The 22,472-nt window shown below is 38.5% G+C and overlaps 1 protein-coding gene and 2 long non-coding RNA genes across 9 annotated transcripts; 2 read left to right on the top strand and 1 right to left on the bottom strand.

Moving 5' to 3' along the window:
* Positions 1-1,509: 1,509 nt before the first annotated feature.
* On the top strand, positions 1,510-13,443 carry LOC144189084 (transmembrane and coiled-coil domain protein 3-like). 4 transcript variants are annotated; one of them, XM_077710732.1, is made up of 5 exons: positions 1,510-1,943; positions 2,028-2,108; positions 8,484-9,424; positions 9,906-10,053; positions 10,692-13,443. In XM_077710732.1, the coding sequence occupies exons 2-5, from the start codon at positions 2,043-2,045 to the stop codon at positions 10,995-10,997; spliced, it is 1,461 nt and encodes a 486-aa protein (XP_077566858.1). In that variant the 5' UTR covers positions 1,510-1,943; positions 2,028-2,042; the 3' UTR covers positions 10,998-13,443. The 4 variants fall into 4 exon arrangements, with proteins under 4 accessions (XP_077566858.1, XP_077566857.1, XP_077566859.1 ...); XM_077710733.1 differs by having other exon boundaries at positions 1,512-1,668; XM_077710731.1 differs by having other exon boundaries at positions 1,511-2,108.
* A 954-nt stretch (positions 13,444-14,397) lies between these two features.
* On the top strand, positions 14,398-17,049 carry LOC144188224 (uncharacterized). Of its 4 annotated transcripts, XR_013324931.1 has the most exons (7): positions 14,398-14,888; positions 15,222-15,303; positions 16,319-16,386; positions 16,444-16,511; positions 16,571-16,648; positions 16,726-16,802; positions 16,880-17,049. It is a non-coding gene; the product is annotated as an uncharacterized LOC144188224 (long non-coding RNA). The 4 variants fall into 4 exon arrangements; XR_013324929.1 differs by lacking the exon at positions 16,319-16,386 and having other exon boundaries at positions 15,222-15,312; positions 16,977-17,049; XR_013324928.1 differs by lacking the exon at positions 16,319-16,386 and having other exon boundaries at positions 15,222-15,312.
* An 833-nt stretch (positions 17,050-17,882) lies between these two features.
* Positions 17,883-19,304, bottom strand: LOC144187348 (uncharacterized). The gene is made up of 3 exons (XR_013324851.1): positions 19,193-19,304; positions 18,702-18,898; positions 17,883-17,989 (listed from the first exon to the last, which is right to left on the bottom strand). It is a non-coding gene; the product is annotated as an uncharacterized LOC144187348 (long non-coding RNA).
* Positions 19,305-22,472: the final 3,168 nt, after the last annotated feature.

The raw sequence follows: 22,472 nt of genomic DNA, 5'->3' as shown, positions 1-22,472 counted from the left end.
ATAACTCCTCTACACTTTATAGCTTATTGTATACTCTTATAATTACCATAAGAAAAAAAACTATTTTTGAACAAGTGAGGTATAATGTGGGTGTAAAAGTATTCATACCCTCTTACATGTGAGGATCCTCCTGTGTTCAGCATTAAACATCAAACTAAAATTTCAGTAAGCTACTATGGGGCCTTTGTTTAATACCAAAATGAAATTCAGCTATTCTGCAAGGCACTACATCGTCTGTAATGTGCTATCTTGCAGCAATCCACTCAAGAGACTCCCATTGGCTCCCATGAAATGTGTCTGGGTAAATCACAGGCCAAACTAATTGCAAAGACAAAAAAAATGGACGAAAGTTTAGTGCAAGTGTGGTGATGTAACGTGTGGGTTTGTACGCAGAGCCCTTCTCGGTGGATTAGCTCGTTCCATTAAGGCTCAATGTAGACCACAGAGCCAGGTGCAACGTTCCCACGCTCTCGCTGGGATTTGGGATTCATTGCGCAAAAGGGATTGCAAAACGGCCACAAAAGCTTCATTAGCAAGGAGACATAAGACTGTTCATGTAAGCGCTCTTATGTAATGTTCTGATTGTGGAATGGAATATTATGCCTAATCTACGTGTTTTACATCTACAGGTAAAATTACATTTTGAACAAAAAGGGTGCTGGAGCCTATCCCAGTCAACTATAGACACTAGGTGGGGGACACCCTGACTTGGTGGCCAGCCAATCGCTGGGCACAAGGAGACAAAGGACAACCATTCACACTCACATTCATACCTAGGGGCGATTTACAGTGATAAACCAGCCTACTACGCATTTTTTGGAATGTGAGAGGAAACTGAAGTACCCATAGAAAATCCACTCAAGCCTGGGGAGAACATGTATACTCCACCCAGTCAGGACCCACCCGGGATTGAACACCTGACCCCAGAACCATGAGGCCCACGTACTAGCCACTCCCACACTTGGCCGAGATTTTCGTATTTTAAACACATTGATTTTGGAACCCCAATGAATATTGATTGACTAAATAGTTATTGCATTACCAAGTGTGTTCTTTTTTCCCAGTGTTTAATTTTGGATGGTTAAACATGCGTCTGGTCACATTGACCTGGAACATTTCTGAAGTAACAAAGGTCAATTACCATGGGTGTCCCCCACCTCTGGCCTGAAGCCAGTTGGGATACTCTCTAGTGGGGATAAAGTGGTTCAGAAAATGATTTTTTTGTGTTTCTCACAAATTTCATACAAAATGGTTATACTTAGATCATTTTAAAGGGTTTTGTTGGTGGTATTGGAACAGATAGATCAGGGGTGGTCAAACCGGTCCTCGAGGGCCACTTTGGGTGCTGGTTTTTGTTTCAACCGATCCAAAACAAACTGTTTAACCAATGAGGTTTCTGCCGAACCAAGAATCACATGACTTCAATCCACTGATTGCACTTCTAAGGTACACCTGAATCAAATAATCAGGAACGGTATGAAGCTACTGGACAGCTTGCCGATGAGTTGATCATTTTATTCAGGTGTGGTAGAGGAGGGAGATATGGAAAACAGACTGGACAGGCGCTTTAGAGGACCGGACTTAGGCACCCCTGCGACAGATGAAGGCTTTTACATTGAAATGCATCTGTACTTATGAAAAAAACAAGTTGCAAAACCAATCTTTTTCGTAAGTAGAGGTACCAATGTACTGAACATTTTCTGGTGTGGCAGCGAAACGCTTCCGTAGTGACACAATCTAATGTAAAATGACTCATGATGAGCACGACTCGATGTACTGCTGTTTGTTTTGAAAGAGTTAAGTACGCGAAAACACGCGCACGCGCGCGCACACACACGCGCTAACACACGCACGCGCACGCACACACGCGCTAACGCACGCACACACAAAGGCGGGGTTTGTTGCACAGAGTTCTTCTACGTACAAGTGATCTGAACGAGAATGTGCGTTGGAGAGAGTACCCTCGTAGAGAAAAAGAATCGCACAAACATGGTCACTAACATTGGTAATTTCCTATTAAATTGAAGTTTTCCAGGATTAATATGCCCAGCGCCAGTGTGTCCGTGCGGAGTTTATCCGAAGTGGAGAAACACCTCAGTAGCCGGATGGTGAGTTCATGTTTACTCTCTAACATATGTTTTGTTGAACCTTAATGTCGTCCTACTTTAACTTATTGTGCGTAAATAAAAGAACGACAACAATCGGGTTGCGGGTGTGTTCACTTTATGGGCGAAATTGATCATCTGACAGAATGTAGCCAGTTACTGGAGTGATTTACTCAACTGGGCATTTTGACTATTCAATTTGAGGTTTAATCAAGTGGCTTTAAGGAAATAGTCAATAAAATACTTTCTATTTTTTCTCTTCTTTTATATAATTACGTTTGATGCGAGATCACTTCAGATTGTTTTCAAAGGGAGTCTTGGTCTTTAAAGTGCAACATCAGCTTCTTTGTCACAAGATAAAAGTATCCTTATGTCTGAGATGTTATCATAGGAAATGTAATTAAGGAAAGGATTAAAGTGAACGTTTTGTAATTCCTTAAGACTCATTCTATAGATTGTTTTATTTAATAGTAGATTATATAGAATTTCAGATGAATGAAAATAATTGTACTATTATTTTGAGTTGCGAAAAATGTATCATTTGCAAGAAAAAATACCTGATTTTGTTTATTTCTTTAGTTGAAATTTAGGTTTTAAATCATCAAAGACTGGATTGTCAAAATAACAACCTTATAATATTTGTATCATTCACTAAAATGAAAGTTGTCCTGTTCTTTGTGTGTTGTTTACAAATGCTTATCAATTGTTTATACAGTGCAAATTTAATAGATGAAATAAGGAAGATTTAACCTTAATTTTGACGTCTAAATTATGTACGCACATGTTTGGTGGCTTTATATTTTACAAAAGAATATTCTAGGGAAATACAGAGCTAAAAGATATCTTGAGTTGTTAAATTTACTTGAAATTTGTGAATATTTGGTGGTTTGATTGAATTTATTTCTTAATTTATCAATGAATTGAACTAAGGTAGATATTTCATCTGTTGTTTAGCCTTTTAGAATAAATAAATAAGGGAAACAGGCAAAATATAAAAAACAGCTGACGGTATAATGCAGTACAGATTCTGACCCTTCCCCCATTTACAGGACTATACTGTACAATTTATGAATACCACATGGTGCATTATTAGGAGGACTTTTTCAGTCACTGCCCAATAAATGCCATACAGTGCAGGAACACGTCATTAAAAAAAAAAAGTCTTGTTTTCCTCCCAAATAAGTATTTCTCCGAAGTTGTTTCTTCCAACTAAAATTAATTGTGCAGCACAAATGTGCAAATTAGTTCCATTTTCAAAGCCCATTTGTCCGCTTGATCGTCTCCCAGAGGCACATTCGCCCTGACATGACCTTTTATAATGATGCTAACATCACATAAAAGACGTGTTCATATTTAAGTATGTCATCAGCAACTTTTTCTTTTATGCTGCAGTCATCATTGAATATATCAAAGAGACAGTTTTGTCTGCAGGAGGAAAGCCACCTGCGTATTCATCATTATTTCCGGAATGTAAGTGGTAATGAGATGTTTGAGAATCTATGTATGATATGGCCGACAGAGTTGGGTCTGTATATGGATGTCGCTTATGTCTGGTAAGCTCAAAACATGCAGTAAATGCAGCAAAGATAAAGAAGCTCCTCTAGGGCACACGCTCGCAAAGCCTTGCTGGTCTGAAATGTTCGATTGATTGATTTATTTGTAGAGGGACAGCACGTATAAATGAACATATTGATATTTATGTTCATGTTTCCTTCCTTCGTCTTATTGGGAACTGAATTCATGCTCCCAGCCTGGAATTCTTGCCAGTCTTCTAAAAAGATTCCCTGTTGCTCTGTCTCTGCCTGTTCCCATTTCTCAGTGGGAGACAACTGGCCACAGGGAATACCAACAAGCATGACGGCAGGGCTCTAAGCCCTTTGAGTTTCTGTTCTTTGCTCGAAGAGAGCTGGTTTGTTCGATCTCAGCAAGGGAAACTCCAGCCAGGATGTTTCCCCAGCTCTGCAGTTTTTATCCGTTTTATTCAAATGAGTTCAAATGCTTCCGATTGTGTTTTCTTGTTTTTTATATGGAAATATGCCAGGGTGGATTCTTGCCAGGAAAACATGTACTTCCAGGCATGCATATTCTCTATGGCCTATTCTCTTAGTGGCTTGTGGGTGAGATGATGTTAAAGAGAGAATTCGGGTAAACACAGGGTAGACGGGTCGCCACACAATCATAGGGCATATGGACAAACAAGCATTCACACTTGCATTGAGACGATAGACAAATGATATGCTTGGAAAATCCTTTCAGTCATTCATAATCTGTACTGCACATCATCACAAGACTTGTGGGTTTTGTCTTCTTTCTCTTTGGCCTACAGCATTGATGTTCATGATTTCCTCTTTTTGTCAGGCTATCTCAGATGGGCTCGGGCCAGAAAAGCCAACAGAATTCCCCAGTGTTGTGGATTGCTTTCGGCTGGCATTTGTAGATAAAGTGATTAACACGGTTGACTAACAATGTTTTTCTGAAGTGTTGCTGAGCCCACGTGGCAATATTGTCTAAACAATGATGCTGATTGTGTGGTACTTTTTTTGATGATGCTAAGAGAAAAGTCCTGGCAGTCTTTTAAATAGATGAATAAAAAAATATATATATATATATATATATATCCTTACGTCACGCAGTTGTGCACAAAAGAAAGGTATCTATCGCTCCATCTTTACTTGTGAACAACCAACCAAAATTCAACATTGATTTGCAATTAGCCAAACATGTTAATTTTCTATTCTAGCGTTCCTCAACTCAACATTTTTTGCACATGTTATATCCATAAAATATATATATATATAGCCAAAATTTGTAATGTTTCTCAATTGAATATAATAGAACAGGGTTTGGTATTTATTGTACTCTGTTTTTATGTATTTGATGGAACATCCTATCTAAACTGGAATGACAATCTGTCAGATGTTTTAGCTGGCAATGGCTGCAAACAAGCCACCTCCCCACCGTCTCACTGGGTCAGATAATTGAGTTATGTGAGGAACCCTGCCTTTGTTTTGATAGTTTCTCCAAATGTTGAATTTACAAACAGGCCGCTTTAAATGTGCATTCCAGGCATTCTCTAGCACTTTGACTTCATTTCCCTGGACTATCCTGATGCTCATTTGCTTTCTTTCATGTTCTGCGCTACATTGCATCATTGCTTTGAAATCATTCATGCCTTTTGTCAATAGTCAGTGATCCAAGAGGCAGTGGGGGGGCATAATATAAAAAAAAATGCATAGCCACACAAAAATCAGGAAAATATGGTAGGAAAATAAGCTACATAAGGCCACGTGGCATAAAAATGATCAGGCCATCTGCACACATTAGAAGCTTAATGTGTCACCAAAGCCAGTTTGATTGACATGACATCACATTGAAACAGAAGTTTAATTGGACAAAATATGTCTATGCACATTTACTGAGAACAGTGTAGCTAGCACAATGCAGTAGGCCCTTCATAAATGGGTCATGGTTGCAGTCGACAGACGCCGAGGGCTATGTAGGGCAGCGTGGGGGCACTGTCGGGGGGGTCCATGTTGGACCCCCTGCCCCCCCCAAGTACTGGCCCTGTACAGCCAGATAGTGGACAGGGCCTCTGTTTGCCTTCTGTTTTGGTTTGTCTTACCCTACTGACATACTGACACAGATTGGGGAGTTACCTTTTGAAATGGATGTGGCGTTAAAGTAAACATTCAATGGGACACATGGTCAATTGGCCCTTAGAACATAGTGGAGTTGATACCTGCTTTCATCTCTAGAACAGTTTTTTTAAGGTGGAGAAGCTTCCTTAAAACATGCTGTAGTGTATGAATGAGGGAATTGAAGTAGGTCTTTGTATTGTTGGGAAACTGAAGCTTGTCCTTGGGCTGCCTTCCAACTCTGAAATACTTCATATGTGTTTAAGGTCAAAGGCAGCATGCAGGCTCAACGCCTAAAGCACTGATAACTCAGACTGATAAAAGCAAGCTTAACAAAAGATCACACTCTCTGGTGTTGTCTGATGATCGATTGCAGTTGGGGCATTAAAATGTGTGGGAGACCCTGAGGTGTGGATGGATGGGGTTGCCTTGACACTACTTTGCAGTGCAAACAATGGAAGAATTCTTTGAGCAGCTCTTGGCTGTGATTCCGTGCAGATCCGTGCTCATGTACTGTACGCTACTATGAAATTGATTTTCTAGGAAGAAAAAAACAGCATCCTTTAAATTAATTAGTCTTCTTTTTAGTACTCATCCTGGCCGACTGCTTAAGATCAAGTGAGTCTCTGTGAATGGAGCTTACTGACTAAATGAATTAGCCACACAGAGAGGGAAGACAATATCCTCCCGCATCTGTCCCAAAGAGCTGGCCTACTTTTCATACTTCTGCTTATAACATCATATGTAACCATTCCCCAGGCGTGTTTGCGGTATGACCGAAAGGGGGGTTGAGGATTAAGACGTTTTTGGGGAAGGCGGGAGACGGCAGAAGGGGATGAAAATGGAGGAGGTGAAGAAGCAGATAGTAGCGAGAGCCTGGCGATTGCAGCATTTTTAAAATGAACAGCAGCAGGCTGAAATGGTTTGGTCAACAAGTGTTCTTGGAAAATTCACCAAAATGTGCTCTAAGGCCAGGAGGAATGACTAACATGATCGCAATTCGATAAGATGGGAAAGAAGAGAAGTTCCAGAAGGCGCTGAGTGAATGGGACGTGGGATAAATGGTGCAAAATGTAAAGCATACATACAATAAATGAGAACACTTGCAAAAGCAGAGGAACTAAAATGACTTTACATACAGTAATTACACAATCACACTTGTTCACAGGGCTGTTCCTAAAATGTACAATAGCCAAACTTGATAAACTTGTTCCAAGGAAGGAATGCAGTGAAGAAGCTGGTTTCGCCATTAATGTCTGCACTCAGGCACTTTCTGCTCACTCAAATAAGCGCATATATACTTCTTTATCTGAAACATAGTTGAGATCATAAACGAGATTTGAGTCTCAGTGCCTTGGGGGATTCCAGCCTCTCATCTATCCCACGCGCCTCCACCTTTCTCCTTCTGTGGTGTGTTGTCCTTGCTCAACACAAGGCCCTTTTTGTAGCTCAGCACACTGGGAAAAAAGGCACACTTTGTCACCATCCACCTCCGTCCGCAACTAAGCTTCGTCATGTGGACTGACATCATCGAGACGGAAGGACGCCACGGCCAATCAGTGGCCGCCTGCTTAATGCCTGCAGGCAAGAACTTATTTTTCGTCAAACCTGTTTGGTCTCGAGAGGATCCCGGCCGGTTTCTTAACCTAAAAATGACCCAGTGAAATCACATGGAGGCATTGTTTATTCATTTGAGAGGAAAACTATTAAAAAAAATAATATCGCTCATCTTCATCGTGTACAAAGGACAACGTAGTCATCTAATTTTAAGGAAGTGGAATTCCATTTGCTTTAAATATAGAAAATTTAAGCCTACTGCTTTTCTTTTTTGATAGTTTCAATTGTTCATTCCAATATTTTAAATCATGAGGTTAATTTGTTCAATGACTTTGATCGTAAGACTATACACAACTAACTGAATTTAGTTTTCTTTTATACACTCCACTATTGTAACACTAGTGTGCGTCTTAACCGTCACACTTTGGTAACACCCCGACCAGAGGGACGCACTGAACCTAACTACTACATTCTCTCCACAGCTTTTCTCAGCTTGTGCTCTACCTTTCATAGCATTCACAGTAGGACATGCTTAGTGGGATTAAGCCTATCGTGTTTCACTTCCTTAAGATTTGTCTGAGTGTTCAGTTAACGTGTTTGTTCATCAACAGGGCAAATGTCTGGTATAGGGATTTCAAAACTAGCATTGGCATGGCTGACCTACATTAGATGTGTATGGGCCACTTGTTTCACATATTAATAGGCGTTATCTGAAATTCGTCACTCACGTGTCGTATTATAAGCAAACAGGATTTGATCCTAATCCAGACAGTTGTGTCCAATAAGAGCATTACATACTCGCGCAGATGGACGTTTGGAGAGGGGAGTATCTAATTCATGCAGTCTATGAAAAAGGACGAGCAGGCCTGAATAGAACTAATTGAGCTTAACCCTAAAAAAAACCCTAAAAACAGGGCAATGGGATATTTTATATCTACTTGCATATATGTTGGAGCTTTCCAGTTGATTGAAATTGTAATGTAAGATGCAAAAAAGTGCTCATCTTGCATGGATGAACATGGTTGAGTAGTATTACTGTCAGAAAAAAATGATTTTCTATGGAATAAATATATACGGTTTAACAGTTCATTCTGGGAAAAAAAAGCCAGGAACAAACTTTTTGGGCGTGAAAGAAGTGTCTACTGTAGGCTGTTAAGAGTCACTGAACATATTCCTTACATTGCAGGACCGGAGTGCCGAGGGCAGCTTTCTTAGCCTTCAAGCAACCATGCGTCGGGGTTCCTCAGAGAACAATCTGGATCTGGACCTAAACGATGTTGTTCCTTCTCCCTCTCTGGCCTTTGGAATCCAACGCAGCCGCTCCTGTTTGGACAACCTCCAACAGAAGATCCTTAAAGTGACCGAGCAGTTGAAGATTGAACAAACGGCGCGGGATGAGAACGTGGCCGAGTACTTGAAGCTGGTGAACAGTGCAGACAAGCAGCAGGTGGGCCGCATCAAGCAAGTGTTTGAGAAGAAGAACCAGAAATCGGCGCAAAACATCGCCCAAATGCAGAAGAAGCTTGAGCAATACCACCGCAAGATGAAGGATAGCGAACTCCAGCACACGCCGTCGCCTCAACCGTCCAGTGGCAAGCATAGCACAATCCCCAGAGAGTCCCGCAGGGAGCTTTTGAGGGATATGACTGGCAGCGGTCGGCACCCGACCATGGACAAGATCAAAACCATCGGCCCCGGCGTCTCCCTTTCGCCCCCTTTCTTCTTCAGCAAACCCAGAGAGTTTGCCAATCTCATCAGGAACCGATTTGGTAGCGCTGACAACATAGCCCAGATGAAGACCTCAATGGAGGCGTCCATCCCTCTCCCCGACGAGACGGTGGCGAAGACTCTGAGTAGTAGCACCTCACTAGTGGGAAAACCCAAGTATCCCAGTGATGACGAATGCTCCTTGGAGAGCGTTTCCAATTCAGCGGACAGTAATGGACTCGCAGCTCAGGGCCAGCAGGTAGGAGTTGAATCGCACAGTGGCTTGGCAATGAGTATGGAGGAGGCCAGGGTTATTAAAGATGCACAAAACCAACTGGAGGAAGACATGGAAGAGATAAAGGCCCAGTTCCAGAAGGAGTACGCCGTCATCAACCAAACACTGCAAGAGGAGCGTTACAGGTCGGTTGCATAATCAATCACTTGTCCTATCTTAATCTCATCAAACACTACATTCATCTCATTTAGTGAGTCTTCAATGAGGTCCTATAATGCTAAAAAATGGAGCACCTGACTTCAACCAACCGATTACAACTGGATTGGTGAAAAGGTTCCATCTTTTTTTGCTTGGAATGGAATCCAGCAGCCACTGTGGCTTTTTGTGAAATAGTTTAAAGACGCTTACCATAGCACTTTTGGTTTCTACTGTATGTTTCCCTACCTTAAGGTCATTTTAGTTGAACTTTATTAACTAGTGATCGTCTTTCTTTACAAAAATTTAATTATAAAGTTATCATTTTCAAATTTGAATACCCTAATCTCTACATTTTTACATAAAAAGGTCATAATGATTTAATTCAGTTGCCAAATATTTCTGGCACAGGTTGCATTGTTATGATAGCATTATGTCTGTCTTGATGTGCACCTTTATGTGACGTAATAGCTCACGTTTCAGGTATGCACGTTTGGAGGACCAATTGAATGATCTGACTGAACTTCACCAACATGAGATGACGGACCTGAAACAAGAACTTGGCAGCATCGAGGAGCGGGTTGCCTATCAGGCTCATGAGAGAGCCCGAGATATTCAGGTAGCTGGATAATATTCAACCAAATTACGGACATTATTATACTTTTTTTCAAGAAACTTACATTTTGACTTTATTTTCATTAATACAAACATTCACAATAATACCTTCAATTTTTAGAAGTCAAACTTCTGGATCAATCGTCTATTTTCTTCTTATAGTATTTTGACTTTATTGCTGCAAACCTCAGTGTTTTTGTTCTTTCAATAGCTAAGCAGTTTCTTATTTTCATTTTATTTTTTTTAATAGAGAATTTTCATTGTAACAACTGACTACAGGCAAAAAAAGGAACATTTTCCAGTTAACTATGGCTATAACTAGTTATTACCGTATTTTCACGACTATAAGGCAGACTATAAGTCTGAAATTTTCTCCAAAATAGACCAGGCACCTTATAATCCAGTTTGCTTTATATTTGGGAAAACAATTAAAATGTTTTATTCTTTGAGAGTGCGCCCTATAATGGAGTGCGTCTTATAGTCGTGAAAATATGGTACTCGTTTTATTTATGATTAAACTGATCGTGAATTCTTTTTGGATCTCGCACTATTTCCATTGCTCATATTCCGTGAGCAATCTGGATTTCCTTTTCAATGAATTGAGAGACCCTTTTAATCCAGCATTCACTTTCTGCTTGCCAGGAAGCTCTGGAGTCATGTCAGACACGTGTGTCCAAATTGGAGTTCCAGCAACAGCAGCAGCAGCAAACCGTGCAGCTGGAGAGGGGTGATGCCCGCGTTCTTCTGGGTCGTAGCATCAACATCATGCTGGCCATCATCACCGTCATCCTCGTATGCGTCTCCACCGCTGCCAAGTTTGCCGCCCCGCTCATGAGGAGCCGCCAGCATGTGGTGGCCACCTTTCTGGGCGTCTTCTTCCTCACGGTATTTTGGAAAAACTGGGAGCGCTTGCAGTACGCCATAGACAGAATGCTGGTGCCAGTGTAGCGGCGATCAGCTGTCAGACGATTGGTTGTACAATTGTCTGCAAGGTAGTATTATTAGATTCCGCCTTAAATTAAATGAATTTATTTCTTCGGTGTGAATAAGTTTACCTACCGATCTCATTAACTTTAATCATTCTATTTACAGAATATTACCCAGTGAATCCCTGTAAATTGAAACCTCGACACGTGAACTCTTTAAATTAATTTTTAAAAATTAGAATTAGTTGTTTGTACACATTAAAATGATGAAAAAATACTTTGAAATTGTTCGGTAGCGCACACTCGTAGTCAAGTAAGGGCTCATTTTCGTAAGATAATTTTAAAAAGAAACTTTGCAATCTTCAACTTATCAGAGGCCAAAATGTCAAAATATAAAACCAACATTTTTAAATTCACGTCTATTTCCTACGAGTTAAAATATTTTATTTCTAAATGAATACGAAATGAAAGGTTTTGCACAATGCATATGAAAGTAAAATGAAAATAAAAGCTGAAAAACATGTCGAATTAAAGTTGAACAACACTGAACTTAACTATACTTAGCAGCATTTTATTCTTTGACCATGACATAGCCAAAAAAAAGACATAATATTGTACACATTATTAACCTAATGAAAACAGATGGACCAAAATGAATGGGGGGAAAACTCAAATTGGTGTTTATAATGAATAAACTTGCACAAGACAGACTCAACCTGGCCCCACAGCCTTGAAGGAATACGGAAGTAAGGCGTTATAGCTACAACGTGAAACTACCAGCGATTAGTGGACAAATCCTAACACTTGAAGAACTTCCTTATGTAAACTCACTCATGGGACAAAAGATTAGTTACACACAAGTACTGTAGCTCCAACAGAATATACTCTCATCACTGGAGCTCTCTTTCCTAAGGCATTACGAATCACCCGTAATGATGAAATAATCATTTTATGGAATATTTATATTTAACAATGGTGAAAGACACTTAATTGTTCTTCATGTGTTACAAAACAGGATATTATATCAAACTGGTCTGTTTAAAAAAATAGGGGAAAATTGTTGATCATTGACTTTTAATGTAGTTTTCATTGGGTGCTAATGATTGTGTCTAATTTTAGACTAATTAGCTGTGAATGATGATGGTAAAAATGAATTGATTGAGCATTATATTCTTTACAAACAATAGTGTACCAGTACACATACAAGTCATTGATGAAGTGTCCAGTGAATGTTTCCTCCTTTGTAAAAGTTACATGTTTAAAAAAGACTAACTCTGCGTGAATGACAAAAGAACAATGTAATGTATTTAACCAGACAACACTAGTGGGAGGTTATTAGTTCAAATCTTAGGTTGTGTTGCGGGAATGTGCATTACTCGTCTCTAGGTACTCCCACATTCCCAAACATGATCATCCATTGGTGTGAATTTGAACGTGTACTTGTTGTTTTTTTGCATGTGTGATTGACTAGCGACCAGTCCAACTTGACCGCTGTGAAAAGAATTTGCTGTCTTTTAATGTTGAACCCTTTTGTTTTTCAGTGCAATATAAGGCAAGCAAAATAGTATGGGATATCTGGCATTGGGATGAAGACAATTTTTCGGTCAAAAATGCATTTTAGGTTCATCATAAGATTCCAAAGCTTGTTTGCTTTGAACTTTTTACACATCGCGCCTTTTTTCCCCTCCTTAAAGCACTGTTTTTTTTTTTGTTTAAATGTTACTTCTGGTGGATGAGGTGCTTAAGGCCCCTTCATAGCTCTGATGAGACCATATTTTTCTCTCCAGGGTTAGAACATCGATCCATTACCCAATGCACCCTCCCCTTTGTACTACCCAAATAGCCGGCCTACAAAAAGCACACCGAGCACAGTGGCTTAGTTTCTATTTTGTGAATTATAGGTGAGGGGTTATAATATAATACATTGTGTTTTTTGAGCTGGCCAAGCTATTTTGCCAACATTTCCTTTCACACATTTAAAAAAAACTGTTTACTTGCCATTATTATATGTGCTCTAACTCCTGTTTACTTTTAAATGTGTCTTGGTCTACTGACTGAAACCTTAAATTTTGCCTTCAGAGACCCACACTTGGTGGTCTAAATATTAGGTACACCTCTATAGCATTTAATGCAAGAATTTAATGAAAAATGTTTTTCTGGTTTTGATTGACACTGTCATAAGAAGGATGACTGCCAATCAAAAGAAAATCCTGCATATTTTGTATCTTCAATCTGTTACTGGTGTACCAAATAGAATGCCCCAGATAGTGGACAATAATGATTTATTTACATGACCTTTTCACCTCTGGTGCAATGTGACCAATCATATGTTTTTTTGTGGATTTAATGTGCCTTTGTCTTATAGTGATTGTTAATTTAAAACAACTTTTTAATCAGCTTTTTGTATAATTTTTAATTAATTGTTACATCTTATGAAATTAAATACTTGAACAAATACGTATAAAATATATAGCAGTGGTTTTTCCTTAGTTGTTTCTATATATTTGTAGTCAAGACCTTCTAATAATGACAAAGAAAAGTGTGGCCACTTTGTGACATAGAGGTTTGTTCTCCTGACTGCTGTGTGGGCAACTGGGGTTCGAATTCCGGTCCGGAAACATTTTCCCTAAGCTGTTTCTTTCTATTTGTTTGACTGATCACTACACTATGTAGTTCAGTAAATGGAATGGGAAAAAAAAGAAAAACTATTTTATTTTAAACTAAACACTTTGTCATTTTAATCTTCAAATGAAGACCAAGAAAAGTGTAGCCAAATTGTGGCCTAGTGGTTAACTCACCCGTCTCTAGTCTGGTTAGCCTTGGTTCAAGTCCCGATTGGGACACTTTTTCACTTAATTGTTTCCGTGGACTTATTGTCAAGACACAAATGATTACTAAGGAAAATGTAGCCACTTGGTGGCACAGAGGTTAGTGCACTGGACTCCCACCTGGGAAATCTGGGTTCGCTTCCCGCTGTCGTCCTTTGGTTGATCACTACACCATATAGGTCAGTAAATGGAATAAGAAGAAAAATAAAGAAACATCTTTTTAATTTATATTAAACACTTAGTCATACTTTTCAGTAAAAGGTTTTATTCCGAACTGCCGAAGGCAAAAAGCCTTACTATACTATGTCGTTTTTTTTTGAAGAAAAAAGCCTTACTATACTCTGTCGTTTTTTTGAAGAAAAAAGCCTTACTATACTATGTCGCTTTTTTGAAGAAAAAAGCCTTACTATACTATGTCGCTTTTTGAAGAAAAAAGCCTTACTATGCTATGTTGTTTTTTTGAAGAAAAAAGCCTTACTATACTATGTCGCTTTTTGAAGAAAAAAGCCTTACAATACTATGTCGTTTTTTTTAAGAAAAAAGCCTTACTGTACTAAGTCATTTTTTTAAAAGGAAAAAGCCTTACTATACTATACTTTGGCCAAATGAATCCTAATTGAAAAAGCATATCCAAGTATGTAAACCTAGAAGTCAAAAACAAGCACTGTAGTGCATGTCACCACAATGTTCATAATGTGCAATATTGTATCTTAAAGTATTAAAGCCCAACCAAAAAGTATTTACAGCCCCCCACAGACTAATGCACCTTATTATGAAAACAATATATTTATATATATATATATATTTTTTTTTTTTTACTTAAGTATTCAAGCCCAACCAAGAGGTATTTAGAGCCCCCGCCCCCTGATTAATGCACGTTACTATGAAACCATGCATTTCTGTGTCTTTTTGAAATAGGCGTGGCCGAGGCGTGGGTGATGTCAGAGCTCAAATAACCTACGCAATTCTCCAAAATGGCCGATGGGCCGGAGGCTAGGCCGGTGTGTACTGCTGTGCTGCTCAGAATTGACGATTTCCCGAAGGAAGACTCGATAAACTTCCTCCATGACAATGCAGCGAGTTCGGTACTATGTCTTTTGGGGATTTCGTAGCCCCTTTTCTCATTTTCAGTGTGCGTTTTGACGGGAGCGTGCTTCATTGTGTGATGTAGCTCCACGCAGATGTTAGCACAAATGTTTGCTAGCAAACATTGTGTTAGCTTCTGCGTGGGGTTACATCACGCCAATGAAGCACGCTCCCGTCAAAAAGCACTAACACAAATGTTTGCTAGCGGGTTAGCCAACCTGCTAGCAAACATTGTGCAGTTTAGCGAACTTGCTGGCAAACATTTGTGTTTGCTACATTGCGTTACTTACAGCTCTTTATGTCTAAAAAGAAATCCTTCCATTGTGTTTCAGTCCCTCAACGATCACAGACTGCTGGGAAACATCAAGAATGTGGATAAAAGGAGCAGCTTGTCGACGCCATAATGAGCTGTTGGTCAGTCAAGTGAGTCATTTTTTATAGTTTCTATTTTAGCTATACATTATTTTTAAATACTTTCGGTTTTCACTATCAGTAGAGTAATTAAACTTCAGTGTTGAGTATTCAAGTTTTTGTGCAATTGGCTTATTTTATTAGGATACATTAATGGGTAAAAAAGACTTATTTATTATACTATGTCGTTAGAATAAAATACTAAAGAATTACTATTCAGTCATTTTTAAAGAAAAAAGATCTCCAAGAAGGCTTTGTGCAATTGGCTTGTAATTTTTGTTGGGATACATTCTAATTTTGAATGAAAACACAGTAACTGGCTTAGTTTATTTTATCTTTTTTAATAGCAACACAAATGCCTTCAGTGCAGGTGTAAGGAGTAAATGGTACACTTATAGAATATGTACCTTTTCCCTTCACTTTCTTAAAGACCTCTTAATTTGAAATGTAGTCTCGACAAAATATTCAACAATAATGTGGGGTTCATTTTGACTAGTTTAAATAGCCATTTTGTTTTCCCTCAGTATAAAGAGGGAAAATGTAAATTTGGGATATTTAAAAAAAGTGCTGGGTGTTATGCCAAAACTCATTTTCAAAACCTTTCAAAATAAAATGGCTCTGATTCAGGTAAAACCTTACTTTTGAATGTTTATTTGACCTGACTTTGTGTACTAACCCCCCTTTTTTCAATTTTCGAATCTTCTCCACCAGGGGGTGGAGAAGATTCGATTTTTTACGATGTCTAATATTGCCTTTTGGCGTTTCATAGAAAAAAGCTAAATGTAGGAGTTAGTTGTCAAATTTTGATGTTCGGCGCTAGTCTGTACTTTAATCTATTGTGTCTTCACTCTTGGTTTCCTGCCTATGTTGAGATTGGTTCTGCAAAACCAAAAAAACAATTCTAAGGTCTTACCCTTTTATTTTGGGGAAAAATTCAGAGATTTGTTCTCCCTGAGCATATCTAAGAGTTTTTTCAAAATAAAAGGTAAGGCCTTGTGAATGTTTTTTTATTTTTCAGAATTCCACCCAAGGGGGACCAAGTTTCATGCCTGAGTCTATCTGAGGTTTTTTTTTTCAAAATAAAAGGTGAGCTTTTCCCAGTGTTTTTATTTAACTCTGTACTGACTTCTTTTTTTTCCCCAGAATCCACCAGGTTTTTGCCTATGAACAGATAGCCTCAGGAACCCCCATGAAGTTTTTCAAAATAAAAGGTAGGCCCTTCTCAGTTTTTTTAACTAACTGTGTACTAACCCCCTCCCCCTTTTTTCAGAATTCCACCAGGGGGTGGAGGAGATTCGATTTTTTACGATGCTGGAGCACCAGTCTATGAAGTTTTTCAAAATAAAAGGTAGGCCCTTCTCATTGTTTATTTAACTAACTGTGTACTAACCCCCCTTTTTTCAATTTTCGAATCTTCTCCACCAGGGGGTGGAGGAGATTCGATTTTTTACAATGCTGGAGCACCAACGGGAACCAGTCTATGAAGTTTTTCAAAATAAAAGGTAGGCCCTTCTCATTGTTTTTTCAACTAACTGTGTACTAACCCCCCTTTTTTCAATTTTCGAATCTTCTCCACCAGAGGGTGGAGAAGATTCGATTTTTTACGATGCTGTAACACCAGCGGGAACCTATCTACAAACTTTTTCAAAATAAAAGCTGATTTCCTGTTTTTCCAGATTTCCTGCTGGTGACTAGAGGAATTACTTCATTTTATTTAAGTTTTTCAAAATAAAAGCTTTGAAATGTAAACATGTGTTGTTCTTATCTAACAAAAAATGCAAGTCACAATCAAAGTTCAAAAAATTTATTCACAAGTAAACATTTGAAGTTCAGCATACTTAAGAAAACATTTGTTGATTAACAAAAAACTGCAAGACATTTAGAAAAAAAGGGGGATAAACACTTAGTAAAAAAAAATGGGAGGATAAACACTTAGTAAAAAAAATGATGGAAAAAAGGGGGATAAACACTTAGTAAAAAAAATGATGGAAAAAAAGGGGGATAAACACTTAGTAAAAAAAAATGATGGAAAAAAAGGGGGATAAACACTTAGTAAAAAAAAATGATGGAAAAAAAGGGGGATAAACACTTAGTAAAAAAAAATGATGGAAAAAAAAGGGGGATAAACACTTAGTAAAAAAAAATGATGGAAAAAAAGGGGGATAAACACTTAGTAAAAAAAAATGATGGAAAAAAAGGGGGATAAACACTTAGTAAAAAAAAATGATGGAAAAAAAGGGGGATAAACACTTAGAAGGAAAAAAGGGGGATAAACACTTAGGAGAAAAAATACAATAAAAAACTGGGGGAATAAATACCTGGAAGAAATAAGATAGAAAAATTGGGCAATAAACACTGAAGAAAAAATAAAATAGAGAATCTGGGGGTATAAACTGAAGAAAAAATAAAATTGAAAAATTGGGGGAAAAATACTTTGAAGAAAAAAATGGACAACTAATCACTTAGAAAATAAATAAAAAGTAAAAACACTGAAACTTCCTGCTCCAGCATTTAATGAGATCCTTCTTACCTTAAATATCTAGTATAAGAGCTGTGGAAATAAATGGCCAGTGAAACATCACCATGATCAACTAGGCAGGCTTTTATTTCATTTGGATTTTCACAAGTACAGAGACACCACCATAAGAGACATCTTCAAGTGGGCAATTGCCAGGAACATCTTGCAGGCCTGTTGCATGCAAAAAAAAAAGCAAGTTAGATTATATAGAGACTGGTGAAAATTTGCACACAAAAAAAGCATAAGTTAACATACATAGAGCCTGGAATTTCAACAGATGGGCTGTTTCTTTTTTCTTTTAGTTTTATCTCGATGTTAAACAGGGAAAACTTGATTTAACCAAGCCATTTGGGAGTTGCCAAACAATTACAGGATAGAGAAATCCTACAAGAAATTTAATCAACGAGCAAGATAAAGAATAAGTTAATGCGTGCTAAGTGCTATTTTCCCCTTCCCAGACAAGCCGATTAAATATATAGACTGACGTTAGCAGCTAGGAGAAAAATAGCTAAACAGTTTTAAAATAAAATCATTACATTACATGCAACACAACAGGAACCAAGTCGTGCTTCTGGATCACATCCTAGAGTGAGCATCTACCCAGCAAACTGTCGGTTGATGTCTCGGCGTTGTTTGATTAAGTTTAAAGTCTTGTTACACGACTCAATAATGGGGAGAAAACGGACAACATGCTAGTTAGCATTAGCGTCTTCGTGACGCTAATGCTAACTAGTCACAGGCGGTGGGGAAAAGAAGCCCAGACTTAAACTGTCGACGGTGTGTTGGACCTGGCATCAAATTAACAGATTTGTTGGCGTTTTGGGCTCAATTGATTCCTGAAAAATCTCCCGATAGCGTGATAAAAAACGTACTTATTCCTTACCTGGCCGGCGTGCTCCCTCGACCGTCAGCACAGGGAGAGGTTTCCGAAAGGAATGGTTACTGCGCATGTGCATAATTATCCCATCTACGTCAGGCGTAACCACGCCTATATTGTCCGGACATATTGAATGTCCTCCCAACTCAACGTCCATGTTTTGAAGATGACGTAATATAGTCGCCATTTTTGTGGTCTTGACGCTATAAAACAAGTGTGTGTTAGTATACAAATTGGACCAAATATTGAGTGACATTTTTACTTAGTATTTTACATCAACTCACCTTTATTCCAGGCCAACTGACTCCATTACAAGTTGAACATTTGAAACACGGTCAATTTTGCAAGAGAAAATACTTACTATACAAAGTAAAGTAAGGCTTTTATTAGCAAAATTGACCATGTATAGTATACTTAGTCATTTTTGCAAAAAATAAAAACCCTGAGTGTTGCATTGTATAACGTCCAAAGACATAAACAACAGATGGGTACAGTACCATTGCTTGGACGCGTGAGGCGCTGTTTCCAACCGCAAGTCCCGTATTGAGTGCTAGACATTCTTTAAGATGTTTCGTTTTGAGCCCATATTCACAACACTGTATTTTCCACAATTATTTCCAAAACAGTATTTTTTGTCATCTTCTTGGCCACCAGGTGGCGCCTGCGCTTCTGCGCCGCTTTCTTGTTCTTCTGCTCCTGCTGACTCTCCTCAGAGGTGGCCACACTTAATATTGTCATTTTTGGAAAGTCTTGACTTTACACAGTTGTTTTTATTTAGGGGAAAATGATTACCAACTGGGATTTGAACCCTGTCTGGCCACATGGCAGGCCATATAGCCACTAACAAAAAATATACCACTGTAAGTCACCTTGAATTACGTCATCCCAACGGTCTTTATTCTACTCATGCCCACCAGAGAACGCACGTGAAGCAAAATTCTCGTTTGGAGCCCTCAGGTTGTTTAACATCTAAACTAGTAATTTACCTGACAACGTAGTTTAAGACACACCCAATTTACATCCCTTTTCATTATTTGATTGCATGGAATGTGCAAAATACCCTAAAGTCCCGTCATTTATTTAGGACATGTGATGCACCGCTGTATGCCTTACTATACATGCTTTTTCATTTATTTAAAAAGCCTTAAAATACCTGGTAATTCTTTTTGTTAAATATGCCTTACTATATATGGACATTTTATTAAAAAAGTCTTACTATAAATGGTCATTAAAAAAGCCTCACTAAACAGGGTCATTAAAAAAACTTATTGTACATTGTTTTTTACTTTTATTTTAAAAAAGCCTTATATTACATGGTCTTTTTATATTTAAAAAAGCCTTAATATAAATGGTCATACAGAAGCTTTCCTATATATGGTAATTTAAAATCTTCACTCTACACCGCCATTTTTTTCATATTAAAGCCTTGGTATATATGGTCTACTATTTTCACATATAAAAGCTTTTCTATACATTAGCGTTAAAATAAAAGCTTTACTATACATGGTCATATTTTTAAACAAATTAAACACCTTACAATTCATAATCTTTCCTTTTTTCCACAGAAAAAGCCTTAATACAAAGTCATTTTTGAACAAAAACAGCCCTACTATACATGGCCATTTTTTTGCTACAAAAAATATGTATTTGTGCTAATTTCTCCTTTTGAAATCTGCACAAATGGATGCATTGATAGATAAGTTAACTGGATATCTGCATTCATCATGCTAGTTTTACACCAGCTGAAGAGCATTCCACACATACTCACACCCACATATGTCACTAACTGTGTCTGTGGGAGGGAGAATCGGCCATATTTTGTGAATTTGTGGAGCTGCTAAGATCTTTTGGAATAGTGGATGAGGGACCAACGAAAACAGAGTGGTGCAATTCTGTTGAATCCGAGCAACGAAATAATAGGAATATTAAAAGTTAGAAATAATGATTCATTGGTACATAAGTATATTTTTAAGGTACCTTGAAATGCAAATGAAATAAGTGCCTTGAGATGACAATATAATGTAAAATGGGATATGCCAGCAAACAGAGCGCAGGGCGCTGAGAACACTGAGCTGCCAACAGGTTTCACCCTTCCTATATGTACGATGTCATATATAATGTGTTGCAGTGTTTTCCAATTTCACACAGCTTGAGATGAGCACTTCTTTACGACTGATGAGAGCACTCATCTTTTCACTCCATGGCTCACCAAGCACCTCCTTCTGTTCAGCGGTCATTTTAATGAACTGCAAATTGTCCCAGGACATCGTCAAGTCTCTTGAGGACCTCCATAAAACATGGTTCGCAAGGCCATCTCACAGGCGTGGAAGGCACCCAATCTGGGTCTACAGCCCCTTGAAGAGTGTGGTGATATTACAGTTCGCAAACTAGTTTTAAATGCGTGTTTGGGTACTTTATGAAATGTTACTATGGAAATGTAACTGAGTGTCACAATAAAAACTTGATGCTGCATCTAAAATAAATCCAAGCCTTACGAGAGAGTTTGTGACTTTTTGTGTTCATTTATTATTATTATTGTTATTACTCCAGGATACATGGAAGTCCACATTTAGACCTGCATTACTTTATGTTATTGTAGCACCACACTGTGTCACAACATGCTAATTAGCAGACCTTAAAACTACTGGAGGAGATGTAGTGACAAACAATATTATGTTTGCATGTCTTGCTACTCCACCTGTTGTCAAGGTGCAGTTTCATGAAATAAATAGAATATTTTGAATTTGTGTTAGTATGTCAATAATGTTTTGCAATATATGTCGGCCTTAAGCTATTGCACTTTGTTGACAGTGTATGGAATGTGTATGCAAGCTGGTAGAGCCAGACAAAAGTCACAAAAACATGGTTAAACATGCCACCTGAACACATTAGTCAGGATTTAAACCCAATGACTGCAAGGCAAACCTGAAGAACTTTGCAGAATAAATGTCAAGTGGTAAACCATACTACATATTACCTTTTTTTTTAAAGATCCAAATTCAAAGGCACCTCTGAGTACTTTCAGTTGCTAGGCAACCACAGTGCAATTCAAGATGCTGGGTATCAAAGGCTGGCTGCCTGGCAATAAAGTGGAAGGTGGCCTGACTCACTGCCTTTTCCTGTTTGGAGCTCGCGTTACATGGCCAATGGAGGCTCATAATACAAGGGGGTGACCACTCGCTGCTCCTTAAATTCATGATTCCTTTGATGCTCATGAGGCAACCACTGGTATAGTGCTGCACAGCCATGTTTTAAATCAACATATCCAGGAGATATAAAAAGGCTATACACCTCTGTTCAAACGCCAGATTTAAGTGTTGCAACCTAAACCAATTGAATATTATTTGGACCTTTTGGCTATGTGAGAGGGGGTAAACAGACCTCAGATTTAATGTTGTCGCAGAGTATAACGTGACGACAACACAAATCCCTTCTATGAAATTAAGTCGCAGTGAAGTAACAGGAAGGTCGTTTGGTGTGGATCTGCCTTCTACAGGCTGACTGAGGGGGGGTAAGTAAGAAGACAGTGAGAGGTAAGTGATCCATCGTATTCTTGTTGGCATCGGTGAGGCAATTTGCAGTGGCCAGATTGATGGCGCTCAAGGAGGCGGAGAGCTAACAAGTATGAATATGTCATTAATGGGTCTTTCCTGGGAAGACGGACTTGTGGAGAAGCACTATACAATTTCGTCATACGCTGCTGAGGGTATGATGACTACTAGGCTTTTTGTCAAGTCAATGATGACGACAATGCCTATGTCTGATTTTCATTTTTCA

The sequence above is a fragment of the Stigmatopora nigra genome, chromosome 2, assembly GCF_051989575.1.
Source record: "Stigmatopora nigra isolate UIUO_SnigA chromosome 2, RoL_Snig_1.1, whole genome shotgun sequence".
Classification (NCBI taxonomy): domain Eukaryota; kingdom Metazoa; phylum Chordata; class Actinopteri; order Syngnathiformes; family Syngnathidae; genus Stigmatopora; species Stigmatopora nigra.
Note: the sequence above shows the minus strand (reverse complement) of the source record. Positions and strands in the feature narration are given on the sequence as shown.

Excerpts from the sequence above, each read along its gene's own strand:
- LOC144189084 (XM_077710732.1), top strand. The coding sequence starts at position 2,043 with ATGCCCAGCGCCAGTGTGTCCGTGCGGAGTTTATCCGAAGTGGAGAAA. Across the intron at positions 2,109-8,483 it reads AACACCTCAGTAGCCGGATG|GACCGGAGTGCCGAGGGCAG; the intron begins GTGAGTTCATGT and ends CTTACATTGCAG. Across the intron at positions 9,425-9,905 it reads CTGCAAGAGGAGCGTTACAG|CTCACGTTTCAGGTATGCAC; the intron begins GTCGGTTGCATA and ends GTGACGTAATAG.